The sequence below is a fragment of the Podarcis liolepis genome (genome assembly GCF_965112155.1).
Source record: "Podarcis liolepis genome assembly, chromosome: 1".
NCBI classification, from domain to species: Eukaryota; Metazoa; Chordata; class Lepidosauria; order Squamata; family Lacertidae; genus Podarcis; species Podarcis liolepis.
The window spans coordinates 126,316,918-126,342,180 of record NC_139554.1 but is presented as its reverse complement, the minus strand read 5'-3'; the positions used below and the strand labels follow the sequence as shown (position 1 = coordinate 126,342,180).

The window sequence follows — 25,263 nt, the reverse complement described above, 5'->3', positions numbered from 1 at the left end:
CAGGGGTTGTTCCCACATTACAAAATGGCCTACTTCCCCAATATTTTCGACACTGGAAAATGTAGAACACCCGTGGCCTAGTCACGAGGAAGGAGAGGCCGCTGTCTGTGCAAACGTTTCGGGTGTGGAGCGGGATGAAACCATGTGTGATCACATTTGCGTGGCACCAACTTTCTGTATGCGAAGCCAGTAGTGTGGCTTCATAAGCGTGGCTTCTGGTTTTTGAAAGGGCTGTCAGAAATAAAAAAGCCCGAACGGCAGTTCACGATGCCATTTCCACACCAGTTACTGAACCTTCACGTTCAGAAGCAATGCCCTTAGCAATGACCTAACCAAGGCTGCCTTCACATGTCTTTTAAAGAGAAGATAGCTGTTTATTTCCTTCACATCTGAAGGGAGGGCGTTCCACAGGGCGGGCGCCACTACCAAGAAGGCCCTGTCTGGTTCCCTGTAACCTCACTTCTCGCAGTGAGGGAACTGCCAGAAGGCCCTCGGCGCTGGATCTCAGTGTCCAGGCTGAACAATGGGGGTGGAGACGCTCCTTCAGGCATACTGGACCGAGGCCGTTTAGGGCTTTAAAGGTCAGCACCAACACTTTGAATTGTGCTCGGAAACGTACTGGGAGCCAATGCAGATCTCTCAGGACCGGTGTTATGTGGTCCCGGCGGCCCCTCCCAGTCACCAGTCTAGCTGCCACATTCTGGATTAATTGCAGTTTCCGGGTCACCTTCAAAGGTACCCCCACGTAGAGCGAATTGCTCTCTTCTCCATTCCATTTAAATTTGCAGCCAAGTGCAAAAAGCAGGAAACAAAACTAAGATTCAAGAACTATTTAGATTGGCAAGAGGGGTTCAGTTGTTTTAGTAATTTTGAGGAGAAGGAGCAGTACATGGGGGGGGGAGCTGAAAATGGTGGGGCATTTGAAGGTGCAGGCTGAGGTGTGGGGAGCCAACACATGAAGACACCAATAGTGCTAATGCTAATGAAGGAATTATGTTAGACGTGGTAGAAAGGTGGGGATATTGGCTTGGGATAGTTGGGGCATTTTAAATAAAATTTAACCTAGTCACTGCTTCTGTTCCTGGCCTCCACTCACACATCAAAACTGGTGGCGATGGATTTGGTTCCCACCCAATGCATTTGAGCTTAAGACTCTTGATTTATGCAGTCAGGGACATTAAAACTGGTACAACACAAGGTTTCTATATCCTTTTAGCCAACTATAAATTTAATATTAATATTAATATTAATATTAATATTAATATTAATATTAATATTAATATTAATATTAATATTAATATTATATAAATAACATGGATTATAGTATTTCTGAGTTCTTACACATGCAGAAGATAATAATAAAAACTGTATTACATCCAAATCAGGACTCTAAAATATGATAAAGCGCTTTTTTTTAAAAAAGGCAGCAAGGGAAAACCAATTTCCTAATCTTACAATGCACCAAAGTTTTATCATTCACTCTGAAAATACAAGAGCAACATGATCCTATACTTGTCTGCTAAGGTGCTGAGCGTTGTTAAAGGTAAAGGTACCCCTGCCCATACGTGCCAGTCGTGTCTGACTCTAGGGTTGTGCGCCCATCTCACTTAAGAGGCCGGGGGCCAGCGCTGTCCGGAGACACTTCCGGGTCACATGGCCAGCGTGACAAAGCTGTATCTGGCAAGCCAGCGCAGCACACGGAAACGCCGTTTACCTTCCCGCCAGTAAGCGGTCCCTATTTATCTACTTGCACCGGGGGGGGGGCGCTTTCGAACTGCTAGGTTGGCAGGCGCTGGGACCGAGCAACGGGAGCGCACCCCGCCGCGGGGATTCGAACCGCCGACCTTTCGATCGGCAAGTCCTAGGCACTGAGGTTTTACCCACAGCGCCACCCGCGTCCCGCTGAGAGTTGTTAGGAGACCCCTAACTCCCCTCACTGAGCTGTGATTCCCAGAGTTCTCTTTGGAGAAGGACTGATTATTAAGCCACTCTGATAATTATAGCTCTGTGAGGGGAACAGGGGTCTCCGAACAACTCTCAGCACCCTGAAGAAACTACAATGCCCAGAATTCTTTTTTTTGGGGGGGGAAGCCATGACTGTTTCAAGTGGTATGATACTGGTTTAGATGTGCAGTGCAGGTGGGGCCTAAATCCAGTGAGATTTACTTCCAGATTATGTGGATGCAGAATTGAAATCTAAGCCCTGGATCCCAAGTTGCTGTTCCATTGCAGGTTTCCAATGGCATGGACGGGGGATAGGATTTTTTTCCAGTTTCTCCTTGTCCTTGCAGCATGCCACCACGCTCTTGGAGCAGGGTCTTCCAACACTATGGAGCAGATTTTCAGGTTACTGCAGGGTGAAGTCTTGAAAATTGCTCCCCCCCCCCCTTCCACCACCAGGAACATACCATAGACAAAAGTTCCTAATTCCCTATGGCCATCAGGGAAGAAAAAAGCATACATTGTGCTTCAGACACAAGCAGTACAGATGATAGGAATTCATGCGCATGCACATAGGTAGGGGTTTGCACAAATAAGCACATGCAGCTAGCGCCGCCACAAACATGAAACAGGAAATGAGGCCTTTAAATTTTAGTAACGTGAGCACACAACGCTAACCAAAAAGAAGGACCCACAAGCAGCTCACTTGCAAGGTTAACTGAGCTTTGCATTTTCTTCCTCCTTTGCTTACCTGATGACAGCAACTTCCTACAGCAGTCGGCATGGGCATTTAGTGCTGCCAAGTGTAAGGGGAACATTCTGTGGACGCCACATCTGAAAAACACAAAGGAACCTCTGTGCAAACCCTTTCAGAAGGAAATCAGTTGGACCCATCTCAAAGTTGTTGTTTTTTTAATCTACTCAAGAGGGAAGTTATTTAAGTGCTGGCTGTCATCTCAGGGAAACCTAGGCAAATTCAACAGTCAGGGACTAGTATTCAACTACCCGTATTTTTCGCTCTATAAGACGCACCAGACCACAAGACGCACCTAGTTTTTGGAGGAGGAAAACAAGAAAAAAAATATTCTGAATCCCAGAAGCCAGAATAGCAAGAGGGATCGCTGCGCAGTGAAAGCAGCAATCCCTCTTGCTGTTCTGGCTTCTGGGATAGCTGCGCAGCCTGCATTCGCTCCATAGAACGCACACACATTTCCCCTTACTTTTTAGGAGGGAAAAAGTGAGTCTTATAGAGCAAAAAATACAGTAAATAGTTGTGCCAGAACTAAAACAACTGGAATTTGTCCCTCTCCTCTCCCCAGACATGCCCCCCTATTGTCCTCGAATCTGCTCTGCAGAGTCAGGGGAATCCCCAGAAGAGATTTAGGGGGTGCACTGGAGGAGGAGAGGGGGGAGATTATTCTAATATAAAATCTGGAATCCTTGCCCGGACAGAATGATCTGTTTAATGCTAGGTTGAATGCAGCAAACAAGCACCGTGAGTTTCCTAATGGTGCCTTATTCGGCTCTGAGTTTCATAGACCACTTTCATGCCAACACAACTCCTAGCAAGAAGCCTGCCATATCAAACACTTTGAAATCTCTGTGACACACAAATATGAGGCCAGACAGGCTGGCAAAACCATTGCAATAATCTGCAGAGCTCTTCCATGTGTTGCAAAAAATAAATAAATGGTCCAACGCAGCTTCTGTCTTCTGATAGACCAGCTATTGCATAATTTCTGTCTACAGCCTAAAAATATTCCCATCTGAATATAAACCGGTCTTTCTCCTGCAATGCGCTCCCTCTGCCACACCAAGAATGAGCTGATTACCCAGCTGTCCGCGTCTTGATTTTATCCCATATCCCTTTATAACACATAACTATCTTAATCAATGACCTTCTGCTTTGTTATCTGCTCATTCCACAGCAAAATCCCTACTGCTCGACATCTGCTTAGAAGATCACAATAGGATCTTGACAAATGGGTGTCTCAGAATTTCATTCTAGATCCCAGGCAACTAATTTCCTTCTATAATAGCTGTCTTCCCAATACTTCCAAGCCGGCTTTTCACTTCACTGGGCATTTCAGCCACTGACAGAGGTGTTTTATTTGATCAACCTACAGGTCACTGAAGCGTGTAATAGAAATTTTGAGCAGATAACCCAGATTGCTCAACCTAGTTTTCATGCTGGCGTTCTTCTCTCCCTTTTTTTTTTTTTACCTTAAACACTTAGAAAAGGAGTAGATTGAAATTTATAAAGGAAGAAGCCAAAAAGGTTGCAGTTCTCAAAATGGTCATCTCCCGACCCCCCCTCGCCTCTAAATCTATATAGAGCAACGATCTAAACACTATATAATTTTCAGTTTTCCACTGCAAATAGAAGCATAAAAAGTTCTTAAACTGTGTGATCCAAAAGACAGCAACGTAACCAAATTAGCTTTGCAAATGTTATATACAGTGGTACCTCGGGTTACATACACTTCAGGTTACAGACTCCGCTAACCCAGAAATAGTACCTCGGGTTAAGAACATTGCTTCAGGATGAGAACAGAAATCGTGCAGCAGTGGCGCAGCGGCAGTAGGAGGCCCCATTAGCTAAAGTGGTGCTTCAGGTTAAGAAGAGTTTCAGGTTAAGAACAGACCTCCAGAACGAATTAAGTTCTTAACCCGAGATACCACTGTATATAAAAACACGCTGACTCCCACACCATCCACAGGCCGGACTGAGAAGGCGATCTGACCCCCGGGCCTTAGGTTGCCTACCCCTGTGCTAGCATATTCACAACAAACCTTATACAGTCAGTCATTGCTAAACCATCCAAAAAATGTATTTCTTCAGCAACTTACCTGGCAGCATCAGCTCCACTGGTTATTAGGGTGTTAATCAAAAGCTCATGTCCATATCTTGCGGCCACGTGGAGAGGGGTGTTGCCATCCTTATCAACACAGTCAATTTCACCTCCTGGAAATGACATTTTTAACGCAGAAATAAGGATCAAGTGCAATTCAGCTACCAAAGATTTCACATTACTCACTAGGAATATAGGTCACTCATCAACACCAGCCTGAAGAGATGATGCAAATTATTTTAAGCCTTCTCACTAGTCACAATATAAACTATTTCGGGGGCAGGGTAAGCTAGGCACTCACTGTGTTCCTACAGCAGAAATAATGACTGAGTGTGTGATGTTTTATTATACAGGCTCACCCGAAAATTACTACCATGCAATTGTGAAAGTTTACTTAATAATTCCCCTCTTGCTCATATAAATAGGGCAACTATATCTGTTCAACTTCAGAGCATTTAATAGTCTCTTTCGATAGAAAGCTAACATACTTTTAACGATATATGCTAAGTTTTGAATGTAGTTAGCAAGTTCACCTCTAGCTCTGTCTTGCAACTTTCTAGGTAAGAGTTCTTCTTTTGTGGAAGTTATTTAGTTCAGTGTGTGTGTGTGTGTGTGTGTGTGTGTGTCTGTGTGTGTGACATCTCTACCAAATATGCTGAAATATTTTATTCATGTTGCTTCTCCAATAAGTGTCAATACATTGGTAACACATCTTATGGTACATTATCATTCATCATCATCAACAACAACAACATGATCAACAACAACAACAACATATTCTACTCACTAGTAAAGGATGCTATAAAATTTCTTTTTCAGATTTAGGCAAAATGAATATCTAGGTTTTTTGTCTTAAATTTTCTTTGGCAGAAAATATTTTTTGAGGGCAGAACTAGATATGATGGCTTTAATCTAAACCCCCAATCTACCATGGAGGGCACCAAGTCTGGAGACGCTGACCTACATTGTCCATATATATCATAAAACTCTTTCTTTATCATGCCCCTCGGCAGCTTTGTCAGATGACGAACTGACAAAATTAGAAAGAACCACCTCCATCATCTGGTTTGTCTATGGCCAAGCCTGCATACAACTAAACTATCAGGCAATAACAGTTCCATACCTGGGTGTACTACCTTATTAAACTGACTCCCATTGGCCTGTACTGACTGTATTGATTCACAACTGTTAAGAGGAAGTGGCAAGATAAAGCAAAGCAGCAGGCAGAAGATTGCTAGAATTACTCAACTGGGAAGGGCTTATGCTCTGTATTAGAAAATAAGACTGCATGTCATCGCCTACGAATGGAAAGCATTCCACAGTCTGCTGCTGATAAATGGTCACAACAACACAATCCAATATACAGTCATTTTACTAATCTGTGGGATGCCCTACCCCAAGATATAATAATAATAATAATAATAATAATAATAATAATTATAATAATAATAATTCATTATTTATACCCCACCCATCTGGCTGGGTTTCTCCAGCCACCCTGAGCGGCTTCCAACAGAACACTAAAATACAATAACCTATTAAACATTAAAAGCTTCCCTAAACAGGGCTGCCTTCAGATGTCTTCTAAAAGTTTGGTAGTTATTTTTCTCTTTGACATCTGGTGGGAGGGCGTTCCTCAGGGCGGGTTCCACTACCGAGAAGGCCCTCTGCCTGGTTCCCTGTAACTTGGCTTCTTGCAAGGGAACCGCCAGAAGGCCCTTGGCACTGGACCTCAGTGTCCGGGTAGAACGATAGGGAGCCACCAGCTCTTTCTTAATTCAGGAAGGAAGTCAAAACTTGGTTGCTCAGTAGGGTTTTTAGGGTGATCTTATATATGTCTACTCAGAATTATGCCCCATTGAATTCAATTCCCAGGAGAGTATGTATAGGGTTACTTTTGTAATGTGATGATTTAGCTGCTTTGAGTTTTGAATTGTAACAGGCTTGTCTGAAAAACTTAAAAGCTGAAGATCATTCAATCTTATCTGCAGCTTCTGCTGTGTCTTTTGGCTGATCTGATTTGAGCTGGGTGGGAGTTGGACACCACTTTGAAAACTTTTACAGAAAAGCAACTTATAAATAAATTTAAATTAATTGAAACTCAATGAATCCCCCCCCCATTAATGCTTTCTTTGGATCAGGAAGAAAACAGGAAGAACCTTCTTACCATTCTGAATGAGAGTTTGAGACCGCGTAAACCTCCCATGCACGGCTGTCATGTGCAACGGACTCTTCCCATCTTTACTCTGTCAAAAACAAAACAAAATGCCCCAAACTGACCGCTGCCATTTGACCACCATTCAGTTTAATCATAAGAACGGGGTTGCAAGGTGTCCAGAAATGTTACAAGTTGTTAGTAAATCCAGCCATTCATCTTTGACCACCTAAAACAGGCTTCCTCAAACTCAGCTCTCCAGATGTTTTGAGACTACAACTCCCATCATCCCTGACCACTGGTCCTCCTAGCAAGGGATCATGGGAGTTGTAGGCCAAAAACATCTGGAGGGTCGAGTTTGAGGAAGCCTGACCTAAACTCACTATCAGTTTGGAAGTGAAAGAGAGCCACCCAAAAGTAAGGTAGTGGTTTCATTCAGAGGTCTCCCTAGGTGTGCAGAAACATATAAGTTTGTGTTTTGTTTTATTTTTAAATTAAAGGCACCAGCCAAATGGTATTGTGTGCTTCCAGGACCTACAGAATGTTGAGGGCGCAGAGATATTTCCTGGAAAGTGCCCTCACCTTCGCTGTGAGGGAGAATACCGAAGCTACGATAAAACCCTGGATTTCTCCATTGTTTTCTACAGGCAGCTCTCACTTCTACCCAAAAGGGATAAAAAGAATCACAGGCTGGGCAAACTATGTGAATCTATCAGCTACAACTGACTGAATCCTGGAAAGACAGAGGGGCTGTGACAAGAGGTTTCTGGGCCCATAACCTGTTGTTGGGATACTGCCAGGGAGTCCGAGGCATCGGGCAGCCTACAGGCGGTCTCTCGACTTCCATTGGCACAGCATCAGTCAATTAGCTACACGAGCCTCAGACACGTTCCAAACCTCATACACGCCCTTTTCGCAGAGTTTCCACAACGGAAGATTCACCCAGGAGAGCATATTTTACAGCTTTATTCAACGTTGGTCAGCACAAAGGAAAAACATGACTGCTCGAGGAAACAGCCAGAACAAAAAGCTATATACAAAACGGAAACTCCCTGTGTGCAGGAAGTATGCAGGCTTGTGACACACAACAGCCTGCTCCCTTCTTAAGGTGGAACGGAAATATCCTAACAGTGGGTGGGTGGTTCTCAACTCTGGATAATTGGTCAATTCCCTACTTTAGTTAAGGTCGTATTCCCCCTGAAGGAGGAGGTTCCTAATCCCCTCTCTTTCACTACATACCCCTGTGACCTCAGTAGCTACGAGTGCCTTTCCCCAGCTTTGGCCAGAAAGAAAACTACGGCTGTTTCTGGACCGGGATGACCTCACCACAGTCATCTACGCGGTGGCAATCTTCAGGCCAGATTACTGCAACGTGATCTAAGTGGGGTTGTCCTTGAGGTTAGATCATAAGCTGCAGCTGGTACAAAATGCAGGGGCTCAACTGCTCACTGGAGCAGAATATTGCCAACATGTCACCCCACTGTTGAAAGAATCGCATGGACTGCTAATGAACCACCGGGCTAAGCACAAAGTGCTGGTTTTGGTGTATTTACGGATACAAGTGAGGTGTAGCGGATAGGAAGCATGGAGAAAGGGGACGGTCTGTGCATGAGAAAAACAGGCAGTTTCAGACATGAACTGCCCCACTGGAGTGGATGGGATACCATGGACGTAAAAGCATAAAATGCAAAGAGGTGTGGATGATGGTGTGACTATCCCATATTCTGTTAAAAGTGGAATGAGAAGGAAATGCAATATGTGGAAGCATCCCAAGAGGTAGCCAACAGTTGCCTCTGGGCTTCTGCTTCCATTTTCACCCAGTTTGCAGAGATCAAGTTCAGGCAATTAAAACTAAAGGTGTCAAATCTATTGTTTTACCTGAATGTTAACATCTGCTCCATTATTCACTAACAATTCCAGACAAAGAGCTCCATGTGTAGAAGCAGCAGCAAAATGCAGGGGAGTGAATCCACTGTTATTAGGTTGGTTGACATTAGCTCCATAGTCAATCAGCTCGTTAGCCACAGAATCCTGCCCGTTATAACAAGCAATATGAAGTGCAGTATTTCCGTAGACGTTCATTTCATCAATCTGCAACAAAACAAGGCCAATTTAATTAAATTACAGACATCAGCTCCCTGGCCTTGCCTAACCCACCGCTGACTGCATGTTGTCATAGCAGGAGGGTTCCAGGACATGATTTTTTACTGCATGCAAGAGATTTCATTGACAAAAATACTCCAGTAAATAGCAGTTAATTAGGTATGTAGTTCCCTTTAGACAAGAGAAAGAGAGAGAGAGAGAGAGTTCCCCGTGGAAAATAATAAATAAATCAATGTAGCTATGAACTAGAAAGCTTTTAACTAGACCCATAAATAGGGGGTGGGGGAGGAGGTTTTTCCCCCCTTCAAAATCTATGTGAAATGACAGTGAAGAACAACAAGCCTTAAGTCTTGAAAATTTTCTAAGTGGAAGAAAGCATTATTTCAAGAAAATAGGAAACCAACACTAGGAAATAGGAAAATCACACTACGAAATAAATGTGATAATTGTAAAGAACTTACTTTGCTAGGGGTGTCAAGTCCCATTGTTCTGGTTTATTTCCAAATGAGACAATTGAACTTTAATGCCCCTAACAAGGAAATATTTCTTCTGAAACCTCTCTCTCTCTTTTTATTCGAACCTTTTATTTCATGATGCAACTTTTTAAACAAAATCCATTGTGTTGCTTATCTTTTTTGATGGAACGTGTGTCTTCATTGTTTTGATGGAAGTCATCAAGGAGAATCTTTAGACTGCCTGATCTTTTCTGGCATTCAATATAAATTTCGAAGAAAAATAATAAGAAAAAAGAGGTTTCCCTGTCCTCACACTTCATCTAGGTTGAAGAACTCTATATCTTTGCTGAATAGATTATCTACTTTGTCAGGTGAGGGAATGACACTGGAAAAAATGGAAAAAGTCTGCCCATCAACATGGAAGTTATTATCCTCATTTTCCAGAAGTACAACTGGTATATATAACAGGTTTCAGAGGTACCTCCCCCTATATACCGTATTTTTCGCCCTATAGGACGCACCGTCCCATAAGGCGCACCTAGTTTTTGGGGGGGGAAATAAAGGGGAAAAAATTATTTCCCCCCCAGGCGCGGGGCTGGGGCAGCCCGAGCTTCCCCCGACCCCAGCCCCATAACAGGCAGCTCTCTGCAAGCCGCGGGAGCCCAGCGGTGGCTCCCGCTGCTTGAGGAGAGATCCGTGAAGCCTGGACGCGCTGAGATCAGCGCGCGCAGGCTTCGGGATGCCGGCAACTCTCCCCAAGCAGTGGGAGCGTTCCCGCTGCTTGAGGAGAGATCCGCGAAGCCTGGACGTGCTGAGATCAGCGCGCGCAGGCTTCGGGATGCCGGCAACTCTCCCCAAGCAGCGGGAGCGTTCCCGCTGCTTGCCGAGAGGTCCGCGAAGCCTGGAGAGCGAGAGGGGTCGGTGCGCACCTACCGCTCTCGCTCTCCAGGCTTCAGCGAAAGCCTGCATTCGCCCCATAGGACGCACCCACATTTCCCCTTCATTTTTGGAGGGGGAAAAGTGCGTCTTATAGAGCGAAAAATACGGTATGTATCCACCCACACTCTGAATTCCAATTTTTATTTCAAGCCTGGTGGAGAAAGGAAGGCAAGATAATCACACCTAAACATGTCACTCTCAACTGCTATGGTATATTAGCATCATGGGCAAGAAATAAGAGAAAACCAATAACTCAGGTGACAAAATGGGTTCCTCCATAAACCTTACCAATGAGAGAATAAATTTTAGAAAGGCAGCGAGAATCTAATTGAAAATTCCAACAGGAAGGAATTATACCGATTAAAATCACAGTGTGCCCTGTGTTCACTAGCCTGTTAAAAAAAATATTATTAATCGCTTCTTACCTCCACACCAAGATTGAGAAAGTGTTTCACCACACTGATCTGCCCATTCGACGCAGCAGCATGAAGTGGAGTGTAACCCTTCTTATCTTTACATGTCACCTCCGCACCGTGACTGATCAGCAATGCAACAACTTCCAAGTGGCCTTGGAAAAGAGAAATGGGCCATTACTCGTAATTCAAGTAACTCAAGGTGATCATGTTAGCATTTCAAGCCCTAAACGACTCAGGCCCCCAAACCCTAAATTTCCACCTCCTTCCCTGCACGCCCTTTTGGGTGCTAAGATTGGCAGAAGGGGCATACCACCACTTATGTGGTCTACCACCCATTTGATTGAAACAAGAATTCTAGTGGTCCACCACTGCGGTTTTCTTAATTCACAAAGAATAGATCTCTTAACAATCAAGTTACAACAAACTGGCAGCCTCGTACCCAGCATTACCTGGGAATTTTTAAAAAACAAAAAACCAGTGCAGTTTTGAAAGTTTCAGTCCACCATCTTGATTTAAAATGGCATCCAGTTATATCCAAGCAGACAAAAACTTGCTCCTTGATCTCAGGAACCACCATACAAAATTTGGTTATGATATGTCAAGAGCTGCCCAAATGTATCAGGGAGCAAACAACCTTCCAACATGCATAGCAGATACAACTGTGATCCTTTGTATACATTCCTGCTTAAAATCTTTCTTTGAAGTTATGTCGTGGCTCTGATCAAGGTCCTCCAACGTAGCAAAATGCAAAAATCTGTAGTTACTAGATAATCCATCAAAAATTGTATTGTGGGTCACTGTTGGCGCTTCTCCCCTTCTACACAGTCCTGCAGCGAGAAACTTCAAAACGGGGGCAAATGTTTTGAATAAACACACTGTATTTGCCTTGGAGAAATGCCAAACCACCTTCTAGTGTGTTCACAGGTTGACTAGGAAGCAAGCTGAATGTATTTCTCATTAGCGCAGATTGTAGAAGTCATGGAAGGGCAGCAAATTCTTCATTGTTCGTTTTTTTCCTTATTGTATTTTTACTGCCAGGGAGGGAGGTTTTCTGCCTTAGATGTCAAAATATATTCACTAGCGTTGGGGACTATGGTTCTTTCATGGAGAGAGATGGGGAGAGAGAGAGAGATTTGCTTCTCTGTCTAGGGTAGTGAAAGACTTTGGCCAACTCTATTAACACAAGATTGGGGGGCGGGGGCGGGGGTGTACACCAGACATAGAAAAAATAATAATCACAGGTGCCTTGTCTGGAGGGTGAGAGGGGGACACAGACCCATAGAGCAGCTCTATATTGCCCAGTTCTTCCATATTCCCTCTGTTTATTTTGCAGACAATCTTTTCTTACTTTTCCCTTTATTCAATGGGCCAGTGACAAATCAGCATGACAACGTTAGGAGGCTCCAAAAATAGTACATTATTAATATCATCAATTGAACCAGCTGCATGAATCAGTCAAGACAAAGACACTTTTGTAGACCTCTCTCTTGAATTGTTTTGTCTAAAGGAACTTTTGGTGCAATGAACATGGAGAATCCTAAGCCAAGAAAAAAAGGGGTGCAAAACCAACACGTTTCAAAGAACTAAAGCAGGTATTCCTATGAATGAGTATGTGAATATAGAAATATAGAAATAATTTTAAGTAGTTATCTATTGAATTCTACCTTCAGCTTTGCTTCATGTTTCAGTGCATCTCAGATTCAAGAACTCATTCATTCAGACAAAGAAACGTTCACAGCTGGTTATCATTAACTGTGTCTTTCTGGTTTCAGCCTCTCCTCAAGTCACATACACAACACAGAACTATCCCAATAATGAGGCTTTTCTTTTTGCATGCAGAAAGTCTATTCACAAAAAGGTCCCTAAAAGCTTCAAACCTCAATCAAAACACCCTCGCTGTTTCCAAATATTCCTAGCAAAATACTTGGATTATTTTTCTAGTAACGGCAAGACTGGTAACATATGGCCTTAACAGTAAAACTGCGAGGGAATGTGCTGAATGCACAGCTGGAAAAGTAAAGATTTCAGAAAAGGATTACTAATGACTCGCTTTTGTTCTGCTAAATTTCACAGTGCACAGATATAGAGGGTTTTCGTTTTGTTTCTTGTTTTATTTATCGACAATGCTCTTGTTAATTACAGCTAACCCTGAAAGGTTGGTTACTGACTGAGTTCCCTAGCATTCTAAAATTAGAAGCGTTCAAAGGATGGCAATGATTTTGAATTAATGGCGCATTTCCCCTCCAGGGTTTCTGTACACTAGCATATCTTTGACATCCACCTAGTTGCTGGCTTTGTACCCGCTGAGCCCAGAAATAAACTACCACAGAAAGTGGAAGTCTCCCTGGGAGACATGGGCACATTTTCTCTGAAACAGACCGGCAATAATGGACAAATGATCATTCCCACTGTGAAGATTGCTCTGTGCCAGTGAGGAGCCAGGTAGGCTCACGACAAGTCCTTAAGCAGCGAATGCTGTCCCTGCTGTCCACATACACTGAGCTTAGCTGGTCCAAACAATGAGTGCAAGTGCTTTTTAGTATGGCTGCTGCACTGATCAACTAGCAAGACTGAAAGACCGAATTATTAAACCATCTCTGAAGGTCTACCAATGAATAAAAAAAATGTCCAGTAGCACCTTAGAGGCCAACTAAGTTCGTTCTCCCAGAACGAACCCAGAACGAACTTAGTTGGTCTCTAAGGTGCTACTGGACAATTTTTAATCTTTATTTATTTATTTTGACTGCGTCAGACCAACACGGCTACCTACCTGGATCTACCAATGAGTGAAAGCAGAACTGAACCAAACAATAAATACCGTATTTTTTGCACCATAACACTCACTTTTTTCCTCCTAAAAAGTAAGGGGAAATGTCTGTGCGTGTTATGGAGGAAATGCCTACGGGTGGCATGCCTACGGCTTTTCCTCCTCCTCTAAAAACTACGTGCGTGTTATGGTCGGGTGCATGTTATAGAGCGAAAAATACGGTATAAACATTCCACCAAAAAGAAAAAGACATCCATGGACAAGTTCCACCTCTTCTGTGTCCATTGTGTCCATAATATATATTTATAGATATGTGTGATATGACATCACCAGGTTAAGATCCAGGAAGCAACCAATAGACGAGAGCAGAGGCGATGAAATGCAAAAGGTAACTTTTACATGATGACATCATACAAGTACACATTATGGGCGAACGAGGGAAAATTGCTCTTTTTGCGGCAAAACCCACATCTGTCATTGCATCTAATTTCTGCCCTCACTTTGTACCTGCCCAGATTATGCAGAGACGTAAGTGACTTGCGTTTGTACAATCTGTGATTTCTGACCGAGCCCCAAGCCGAGCACTGGTAGAACCAACATGTTCCTTTAATTCAGGGGTCGGCAAACTAAGGTCTGTGGGCCGCATGTGGCCTACTGGGCTCGTTAATCCGGCCCGCAAACCTTTCAGACCCTGGCGCCCGCTCAGTCAGTCCCTGGGCTAAACCGGTGCGGCAGCCTCGCCACACGAGGACTGACTTCTGCGATGCTGGCACGGCTTTGGCTGGGCTGCAGGAAGCTCCTGCGGCCAATCCAAAGCCGCGGATGCCTCTGGGCGACGCCCCTTCTTTCCCGCTAAGGCGGCTGCGTATGGCCAAGAGCCGAGCGGGAGGAAGCGGCGGTGGCCGAGGCAGAGGACGACGATGGCGCTGCCAAAGACGAGGCGGCGTCGGCGGCTGCAGCGTGAGTGGCGCAGGGGGGTCCTTTTAGGAGGGGGGGTCATTTCGGGAGGGGGTGGGTCTGGCCCCCCACAAGGTCTTAGGGAGAGTGGACCAGCCCCCTCCTGAAAACATTTGCTGACCCCTGCTTTAATTATTAACCTTACAAACTTAACTTGCTAACATTCACATAAGTACAGGGCAGCTGTCACAACATTCTTCAGTCTATCGTAACCTGGTTGCTCTGTCTCGACAGTCCTCAGCCAAATGTGTTAAGTGTCTCAATTGAAAGATATTGTTTCAATACATTTGTGCTTGAGCTGGCATGAAATAATAGGAAAATTCAATTTGTGTGGATTAATCTACGAGGACTCATACAAGTCCGCACATGAGGCTACAGTCAACAAGTAAAGAATGTGTATGAGTGATCCATCCCTAACCCTACTTCCACATTCAAATATCACTGTAGTTCAATGGCTAGAAACTGAAGAATCAGATTGGGGTCACTATGAAACAATCCAAGTCAGAAGATGGCCTTAGAAAAACCATCATGTCCGTATCATGAACTGCAGTGAGACATAAACAATGGAAAGCGCGAGAAATGTGCTTATTAAGTTCAAGAAAGAAGAGTTGGGATTTTTTTTTTAAACACAACTGCATGAAGGCTCAACTGACAGCTGCTCAGTAGTGTCCATTACCATCTTTCTTTTCATGCTAAGGATTTTTCCTAAAGGAATGCAATCCACGTTTTCCAGCTGTTTTGGCTAGTATATCGATGGTGCAAATTCTCAAGAGCTTGCAACTTTCAATCTGCATTTTTCTAAACGGGTTTAAAAGAATCTCATTGCCTCTCCTGTTATTGCCATTTTTGTCAAAGAGTTAAAAAGAAGCTCTTACCCATGTACGCAGCCCAGTGCAAAGCTCTCCGGTCCTTTTTGTCAAAGGCATTGATGTTTGCCGCTTTAGCCAAAAGCAAGTTCACCATCTGAAGCAAGGAAACAAAGGAACGTCAAAAAAAGGAAGAAGCAATATTCAGTTGTTGTGGACAGTACAGGAATCCATTTAATGAAGACTGCTATGTCATAGAGGTGCTTGTGATATACGAAAAATAGCTGTGAAACATAATATCAATTCTAATAATATAGTATTCAATTGGTTCTTATGAGCAAAATTTTAGAGTATCCAATCAATCTTAGGTGAGGCTTTAAAAACTTCTAGAAAAGTGCAGCTCAACTGTGCCGGTTATCTTTTGACTAAAGCTTTTCCTGTAAATAAGCCAAACCTTTACAGATAAGTAATAATAATAATAAATTTTTATTTATACCCTGCCCTCCCCAGCCAAGACCAGGCTCAGGGCGGCTAACAACCAATAATAAAAACAAGTTGATTAAAATACAATTTAAAAAAAGATTAAAATACAACATTAAAACATTAGGATGCAGCCTCTTCACAGGAGGAGAAAGGAAAAAGAAAGACGGGAAGGGAATCAAACTGATTCTAAGCCAAAGGCCAGGCGGAACAACTCTGTCTTACAGGCCCTGCGGAAAGAAATCAGATCCCGCAGGGCCCTGGTCTCATGAGACAGAGCGTTAAACCAGGCCGGAGCCAGTGTTGAGAAAGCCCTGGCTCTGGTTGAGGCTAATCTAACTTCCTTAGGGCCCGGGACCTCTAGAGTGTTGCTATTTATGGACCTTAAGGTCCTCTGTGGGGCATACAAGGAGAGGCGGTCCCGTAGGTACGAGGGTCCTAGGCCGTGAAGGGCTTTAAAGGTCAAAAGCAGCACCTTAAATCTGACCCTGTACTCCGCTGGGAGCCAGTGCAGCTGGAAAAGCACTGGGTGAATATGCTCCCATGGCAGAGACCCCGGGAGGAGCCTCGCTGCAGCATTCTGCACCCGCTGGAGTTTCTGGGACAGCTTCAAGGGCAGCCCCGCGCAGAGCGAATTACAGTAGTCAAGCCTGGAGGTAACTGTCGCATGGATCACTGTGGCCAGGTCGGGGCGGGAAAGGTAGGGGTTCTTTCCCCTCTTCATTCTAGAGGAATATTTTGAGATTCCATTGAGAGGTTCTATAACTTCCACATCAAGCTCATCACAATTTGTCATTGGCCAATTATGACTAAAGACAGCAGGTGTATTATTATTATTATTATTATTATTATTATTATTATTATTATTATCCCCTGCAACAAAGTTATCCCCTGATCCATTACATGGGGAGCAATAAAATAATGTTGGCACTCAACTTGGGGCTAACACTACAAATAGCAACTAAGAAGAATGCTTGCCTTCCCACGCACTGACATGAAAAGGTCCCGAGCTATAGCAGCCCAGGCTATTAAGCCCACTCACTTCGACATGGCCATTCAGAGCTGCATGGTGTAACGCGGTCCGACCCCCTCTGTCAGAGACGTTGACGCCGCTCAGAAGCGGAATGATCACTTCGGCACACTTCACGGCTTTATTCGCAGCTGCTACATGCAGGGGTGTCTGCCAGTTCTTGTCCCGGGCATTCACATCAGCCGAATGTTTAATCAATACTTGCACTGCTTCCTAAAAAGGCAGCACAGTTAAATTCTTACAAGCAAGCGTTTATTATAAATGCAAATCAGACGTGCAAATCTCCTGCACTGTGGCCACATCATTCCACCGCTATAAAAAAAACAAAGAACCCTTTGGTATTCGAGATATCGGCTGTGCACACGACCCATTCACTTTGCATCCAATGCGCTGGGAAGCCACACGATGTGAGCCACGATCCATATCTATCCTGCATCTATCCTGTCATTTCTCATCAAATGTTGCATTTTGATGTGTGGGGTTCCCCCTTCCACCACCACCCAGCTTCGATCCGAACTGAGAAAAAGGACCTAGCTGAATTTTGAGTTACCGTATTTTTCACTGTATAGGACGCACCGGACCATAGGAGGGGGAGAACAGGGGGAAAAAATTCTCCCCCTCTCTGCTCAGCGCCCCTTCAGCAAAGCGGCAGGAGAAACGGAGCCCCTTCCATTTCTCCTCCCGCTTCGCTGAAGGGGCGCTGCGCAGAGAGGGAAAACTGTGCAGCGCCTCTCCAGCGCAGCGAAGCCTAGAGAGCAAGAGGTATTGGTGTGCACCGACCCCTCTCGCTCTCCAGGCTTCAGGCAGCTATCCGCAAGCCTTCGGAGCACAGCGGGAACTCCTGCTGTGCTCTGAAGGCTTGCGGATAGCTGCCTGAAGCCTCCGGAGTGCAGCGGGAGTTCCCGCTGCGCTCCAGGGGCTTCAGGCAGCTTCAGCGAAAGCAACGCAAAGCCTCCGGAGCACGGGGGGAGCTCTCCCTCTGCACTTCAGAGGCTTCGCGTTGCTATCGCTGAAGCCAAGGAGCCTGCATTCGCTCCATAAGACACATGCATATTTCCCCTTAATTTTTGAAGGGGAATAAGTGCGTCTTCTAGAGCGAAAAATACGGTATGTGTACACAGCCTATACTCGTGTGCCACCACCACACATCAAGCACCTTAATATTGATGGATGTTTGGTGGGACAGGCCTGGGGAGCTGTGGACCGGGAGAACAGCACGCCCAACCGCCCCCCACAAGGAGACTGATAAGTGTACATGAATGCATGTACTGAAAGGAAGAAGGCTATGCCGGAAAAACAATCCTCCTAAGGTGTGCACACAACAGGAGTGCCAACTTAGCCCCACAACCGTGGGTGCCCTGGGCCGTGGGTGCTGTGCAGCGCTGAAATTTGTGGGTGCCCTGCTCCTTCATAGGGAATTTTGTGGGTGTTCGGGCATCCAGGGCCCCAGGGAGTTGTCACCTATGTCACACAATGTGCATTCCACATCACTATTTTAGTGTTTCACAGCAAAGGGAGGGTTACACTTCAGAATCAATATATATTAAAGGGTTTACAAATCCATCTTGTCAGCCAGACTGTCATATTAAATTGAAATCATCCGCTCTGAAATAAACCCAGTACGCTGCAATTCTGGGTCATAAAGATAATAGCTGTACCTATTTGCTTTTTATAGCTGGATGTTTAACCTTTGCTATTAATGTGTATAGACCCTCCATCTCCCCCCCCCCCCAACTTTCATTTCTTTCCAAGCATTTGTATTCCATTAGAGATTTCTTTCACTGGACTTTTGTCAGAAGCCAGCAGCTGGGAAACTCCAGGAGTGACCTGACAGTCCTCGACTTCAGAAATGAGCTCCAAGGATTTGTGCCTCCAGGCTTGGCAAGTGCTCCAGTGGTTGCTGAAGCAATTCCATCCATCTCTGGAGAAAAGCCAGCTTGCAACTTTTTCAAAAGAAGACACGCTCGGCAGCCAATTCACCGGCACGCATTGCCTCGACTCAGTGTTTGGATGATGAAAACGTAAACACAAAAACGACAGCTTAGAATGCGAGGATGGAATCATTGAAAATTCCGTCCTGCTTGGTTGTTTTGTGTTTTTCTTAGGAATGGACAAATCTGACCAGTTCAGTTTCTCTCAGCCTCTCATTTTTCTCAGTCTTAAATTCCGCTTCCTCCATTTCCACTTCACTTGTGAACATTTTTTTTTTTTAAGTTCACATTTGTATATGTATTGTTCCTAAGATATCCCTTTTTTCAGGTCATTTTCTCCTAATGTAACACATTTACGTATGCTGTTTTCACTAACATAAACATTTTGTGCCCACTTCCCCTAAATATGCTTTTTTTGTACACGTTTACACATTTTGCACAATTTAGAGAAAGGAAAAATTTAAAAGGAAAGCATAATTTTGGTTCATGTGTTGGTTCAGGAAGTACAAATAAGGTAGGTTCACAGAAATAATAATTTAATATACAGTGGTACCTTGGGTTACATATCCCTCTGGATACATAATTTTCAGGTTGCGAACACGGCAAACCTGGAAGTGTATACTTCCGGGTTTTGCTGCGCGCGCATGCGCACAATCTGCACGCAGCGTGCATGTACACAAGAAATGTGCATGCACCGCGCATGCGCAGAAGTGTTCTATCGCGCTGCACACATGCGCAGAAAGGCACCTCTGTTTATGGACTTTTCGGGATACGGCCGGGCCTTCAGAACAGATCCCGTCCGTAACCAGAGGTACTACTGTATTTATATCCCGCCTTTCTTCCAAGCTGGGATTTACGGTGGCTTACACCATTAAAAAATATCAGTTATAGAATACAGAGTAATAAAAACAAACTAGTTAAAAGCATGTGGCACTCATTGTTCCTAAAAGCTAGCAATGCTGATGGCAGTAGTCTTGCATGCAGCTAGACCACTTAACTCCCATAGACATCAATGGCATTTAAAGCAGTCCAAGGCTGGAGCCAGATCACGATGGGGATCGGGGTGGGGTGGGGTTCCCTAGAGTTGAAGGTGACCAGATTTCGGATGTGAACACTCAGCTCAATATCATCCTTCTCAAACAGGCTGTGCAAGGTTTCTCAGCACTTCTAAAACCAGCCTGATGACAGACAACTCTGGACAAATGAAATGCGTATGTAGGAGAACAGCTATATCATACCCACTGTCTGGAAAACTGCTGTGTGCCTCCAACCTAACTGTGCACAGGGCTGCAACCTAAGCCAGCAGATCTCTAGGGAATGTCCCATTTATGTCAAGGTTATTCCAGCGTCTTATTATCTTCCGTGTTCTGCTTCCTGCTACGCTACAAATCAAGTGTCACATTAATAAAGGTCCTCTGCCGGGATGTTGGAAGGCAGTGGCTAACTATTTCTGCTTCAGTTAAAAATAAAATTTGCTTTCAGCAAAACCTACACTTTTCCTTCCTACAGCTTTTGACTGTGTGCGGCTTAGTGGCAGCGGACAGGAAAAAGATAATAAATACAAGGTAAGTAATGGGTGACCAGCAAGCGTCGCAAAGGTTTATCTTTCTTAAATGTTCCAGCTGAAATTTTAGCAATAGCCTTGTGGCCTAAGGCCTTGATTACAGCTAATTAATTAACCAACCAGGTGGAAGCAGGCAAATATACAGTGGTGCCTTGCAAGACGAAAAGAATCCGTTCTGTGATTCTCTTCGTCTAGTGGTTTTTTCGTCTTGCGAAGCAAGCCCATTGACGGATTAGCGGATTAGCGCTATTAGCGGCCTTTAGGGGCTTATCTGCTGATCAGATCAGCTGATAAGCGGCTTAGCGGCTTAGAAAAAGGGGGGGAAAGGGAAAAAACCCCACAGGAACTCGCAAGGCATTGTCGTCTTGCGAAGCAAGCCCATAGGAAATTCGTTTTGCGAAGCACCTCCAAAACGGAAAACCCTTTCGTCTAGCGAGTTTTCCATCTTGCGAGGCATTCGTCTTGCGGGGCACCACTGTATCCCCGCTTCTGCTACCGAACCAGCTGAGGTCTGGGACATTCTGGTTTGTTTAGATCAGTTGTCTGGGACCTTGATCCCTGGACAAGAGAGCACTACGACCTCCAAAAGGCAGCAATGTCCAACAACATCTGGAAGAACAAAGGTTTTCCACCCCTGATTTAAACTATATTGAGTAGTCCATTAGCAGCTGCACAGCTTTCATCACAAACATATTCACAGCTTTAATCAACTTTGCTAAGCGCCTACTTGCCATTGGTTTTTATTCTCTTCCCCTACACATTTGGACATACTTGCTTACCATATCTACCCTGAATCTTGATCTTTCATAAGAAGTGCCTGCTAGACTTACGTTCCAAGGCAAGTCGAATTAATTGCCTTTCTAGTACAATTAGGAGCAGCACTCATACACCAAGACCTCACTCATCAATCCTGAGGAGCAATTTCAGTCACCCATGTTAAGGCAAGAGATCCGTTTTTTTGCATCTCATTCATGAAAGCCACAGATTGTTTTTGTTTTGACCCAAGTTGGTCTCAGACAGGAGTGACCAGGAGGTCAAAGTATGCAATGCAATCAACAACCAGTTTCACCTTGGGGAACACCTGCCATGTTTCTAATTATATTCTAAAAGTTGAATGCATGAGACTTGCATAACCAGCACACCACTAAGCAGAAGACAGCTAACTATCTACAGACTGTGGCTTGCAAGCAATCTCTTTCTTTCTTTCTTTCTTTCTTTCTTTCTTTCTTTCTTTCTTTCTTTCTTTCTTTGCAGTCTAAGGCACACAGCAAAATAGGAGATTCATCAAGCCATTAGCAAGCCACAATACCTGAGTGGTGGTTTGCGTTTGGCCTGGCCAATACCAGCAACTTAGCAAAGACAAACATGATTACAATTGCCAAGCCATATGGCCGTAGATTGGGCAGAGGGTCCATGTTCCTCCCTCCTCTTCCCCTCAGTCTATCACATTCTGAGCTTTAGGATGCTTCTAGTTTCATGGTGATTTAATAAATAAAATACATTTATTCCGTTATTTTTATTTAAAAGCATTTCTAAACCACTTAATATTTTTAAAATATCTAGGCATGTCCACTCCTTTTACAAGTACCGCAAGTCTGTAGCGTTATTAATTGATAGATTTTTTTAAAAAACTGTGCTTCGGCCCACAACTATTTTCTAGAATACAGATGGTGGGGGGGTCAATACTATCCATAAATTATTTGTTTTGTTTACTTTGTCAATGAAATACATGGAACCAGCGCTTCACAATATCTTGGATATATAAAGCTAAAAGGTAAAGGACGCCTGGACGGTTAAGTCCAGTCAAAGGCGACTATGGGGTTGCAGCCCTCATCTCGTTTTCAAGCCAAGGGAACCAGCGTTTGTCCACAGACAGCTTTCCGGGTCATGTGGCCACCATGACTAAGCCACATCTGGCGCAATGGAACACCGTGACGGAAACCAGAGCGCATGAAAACGGCGTTTACCTTCCCGCCGCAGTGGTACCTATTTATCTACTTGCGCTGGTGTGCTTTCAAACTGCTAGGTTGGCAGGAGCTGGGACAGAGCAACCGGAGCTCACCCTGTTGCGGGGATTCGAACCGCCGACCTTCTGATCGGCAAGCCCAAGAGGCTCAGTGGTTTATATACATCACTCACTTCGCTCCTTGAAGCAACTGCTCGGTGCAGAGGGGTCAGCCACATGTTGTCCTTGGCATTGACACGTGCCCCTGCAAATAAAAAGGGAAACATCTTTCAGACCATCTGAAACAAAAGTGGTAATAATTCCATTGCACACATGCAACTTGGGGCGCAGAACGATGCAGGATTGCGCTCCAGACTTTGCAGCTTCGTTTTTAACATCAACAGGGTTGATAGCAAAGCTAATTTGCTCTCAGGGGATCCTCTGTAGAGAATTCAACTAGGAAGAGCTCAACAGAAAAGACGAACAAGTTAGATTGGTTTCCCCCATCCCTAATATAAGCGCCTCCTCCTGGAGATGAGCATGTTTGTATGCGTGTGGTGGTGGGAAGACAGAAGGAAAGAACGGCTGAGATCCGGGGAAACCTTCATGGCCCAACTCAAGTTGAATGATTGCAAAGACGTCCAAAAAGCTCATGCTCCACATTTTAAGCAACCTGAAGAGGACTGAGCAGCTAAGAACCAACTGTTCCCTTGGAATGCTGCACGGGAAGCTCAGAAACCAGCGTTGTATCATTATTCTTGCAGGGGGTTGGACTCTACGATCCGCAGGGTCCCTTCCAACTCTACAATTCTATGATCCTAGTAAAAGTAAAGGTAAAGGGACCCCTGACCATCAGGTCCAGTTGTGGCCGACTCTGGGGTTGCGGCACTCATCTTGCTTTATTGGCCGAGGGAGCCGGCGTAGAGCTTCCGGGTCATGTGGCCAGCATGACTAAGCCGCTTCTGGCGAAACCAGAGCAGCGCACGGAAACGGCGTTTGCCTTCCCGCTGGAGCGGTGCCTATTTATCTACTTGCACTTTGACGTGCTTTCGAACTGCTAGGTTGGCAGGAGCAGGGACCGAGCAACGGGAGCTCATCCCATTACGGGGATTCGAACCGCTGACCTTCTGATTGGCAAGTCCTAGGCTCTGTGGTTTAATCCACAGCACCACCTACGTCCCTTATGATCCAAGTAGTCGTTTGTTTATTTATTTATTTATACCCCACCTTTCCCCCCTGACAGGGACTCAAGGCGGCTTACAGATAAAACAGGAACAGCTAAAAACAGGGCTGGAAACAATAACTGAAGACCAAATAAACACAGAGTAAAAAAATTATAGAAATGTGAAAGAACTGTTAAAAACATACAGGCGATTACAATAAAAACAGCACAGCACCAGCCATTTCAAAAAAAAAACTAGTCAGTTCCCAAAAGCCTGCTCCAATAATAAGAGGTCTTCACCTGCCGATGGAAGGACAACAAGGGTAAGGGCCGGTCTAACTTCTCCAGTGAAGGAGCTCCAAAGTCTGGGAGCTGCCACCGAGAAGGCCCTTGGCATGGGCAGGTTGAATGCTCACACAGCTAGCAAAGTTGCTCCTATTATGTGGCCATCCGTACCTGGGGCCAGGCGACTGGGCAACAGCAGAGAGTGCAAAAGGCAAAGAAGGGGCAAGTATTTCAACCCACACCACTTTTTGTTGGCTGGATATAAAGCGAATGCTTTAAGGCTAACGCTTTAAGAGGTTGAACACATGCTGCTTCTACCACTCCCACATAAATATGTACATTTAACCCTAGGTGCCAACTCCCTGGGGCCCTGGGTGCCCGAGCACCCACAAATTTTGGTGCCAGGCCCTGCACGCCGCATGGCACCCAGGACTGCAGGGCCAAATTGGCACTCCTGCATCTAACATTTTTATAAAAATGCAATATTACCCTCTACCCCACCTGTCAAGAAAAGCCCTACCATTCTGTGGGTTTTATTTTATTGTGTATTTTTTTTTTTAACTCTTCTCAGGACTGTTTCCAAGAGTTATTTACTGCCTGTATAAAGCATACTGCACTGTAAGCTTTCCTTCACCACAGTGAATTCAGGGTGGTTTTTGTTGTTTAGTACTGAATACGAGGGGGAAGAAATTACCCATACCATAATCCCCTCCTCAAACCCTATGTGCAAACTGAATAGCATGCTGTTGTCTTTGAAGAGGAATTTGAAGACTGCCTTATAAGGTGGTTGTGACATTGGTTTACTTATCATTTGGTAGGCCCTCCGAAAAAAACAATAATAATAAGTTCAACGTTGGTTGCTGCAGTTCTATTGCCAAAAAAGAAAACAGATTACCGCATTTTTCGCTCTATAAGACGCACCAAACCACAAGACGCACCTAGTTTTTGGAGGAGGAAAACAAGAAAAAAAATATTCTGAATCTCAGAAGCCAGAACAGCAAGAGGGATCGCTGTGCAGTGAAAGCAGCTGCGCAGCCTGCATTCACTCCATAAGAAGCACACACATTTCCCCTTACTTTTTAGGAGGGAAAAAGTGAGTCTTATAGAGCAAAAAATGCGGTAAACTATAACAGTCAAACGACCACAGTCCTGAAATAAGCTACTACACTATCAGTTTCATCGCATTCTGGCTTCCACATCCTCTTCCTTCACATTTTGCAAGGTGCCGTTTACCTAACCGAGAGAAATGATCTGCACGTTCAATCGACATGTATTTGTAAAGCAATTATTATAGCCTAGGGAATATTCAGTCAAGCACAAAAGAAGCATTGCAGTTCATTACCACCTTTTTTAAAAGCCAAAGAGGTCCCTTGACCCTCATCTTAAGATCTGCAGCTTCACCAATCACTTGAGCCAACATTATCCTCACTCAAAGCAGACTCACTTAAATTAATGGACATAAAAGGATGTATGTA

At 44.5% G+C, this 25,263-nt stretch overlaps 1 protein-coding gene across 11 annotated transcripts in view; it reads right to left on the bottom strand.

Moving 5' to 3' along the window:
* The window catches only part of ANKRD44 (ankyrin repeat domain 44), a 147,939-nt gene that overhangs the window by 44,967 nt on the left and 77,709 nt on the right, over window positions 1-25,263 (bottom strand). For all 11 annotated transcript variants that reach the window (XM_083467739.1, XM_083467730.1, XM_083467731.1 and 8 more), the window contains exons 4-11: window positions 22,536-22,606; window positions 16,914-17,114; window positions 15,461-15,548; window positions 10,871-11,013; window positions 8,827-9,039; window positions 6,961-7,039; window positions 4,792-4,906; window positions 2,693-2,775 (exon numbers count right to left, since the gene is read on the bottom strand). In XM_083467739.1, the coding sequence (XP_083323865.1) occupies window positions 2,693-2,775; window positions 4,792-4,906; window positions 6,961-7,039; window positions 8,827-9,039; window positions 10,871-11,013; window positions 15,461-15,548; window positions 16,914-17,114; window positions 22,536-22,606 (993 nt within the window). The remainder of the gene's footprint in view (window positions 1-2,692; window positions 2,776-4,791; window positions 4,907-6,960; window positions 7,040-8,826; window positions 9,040-10,870; window positions 11,014-15,460; window positions 15,549-16,913; window positions 17,115-22,535; window positions 22,607-25,263) is intronic.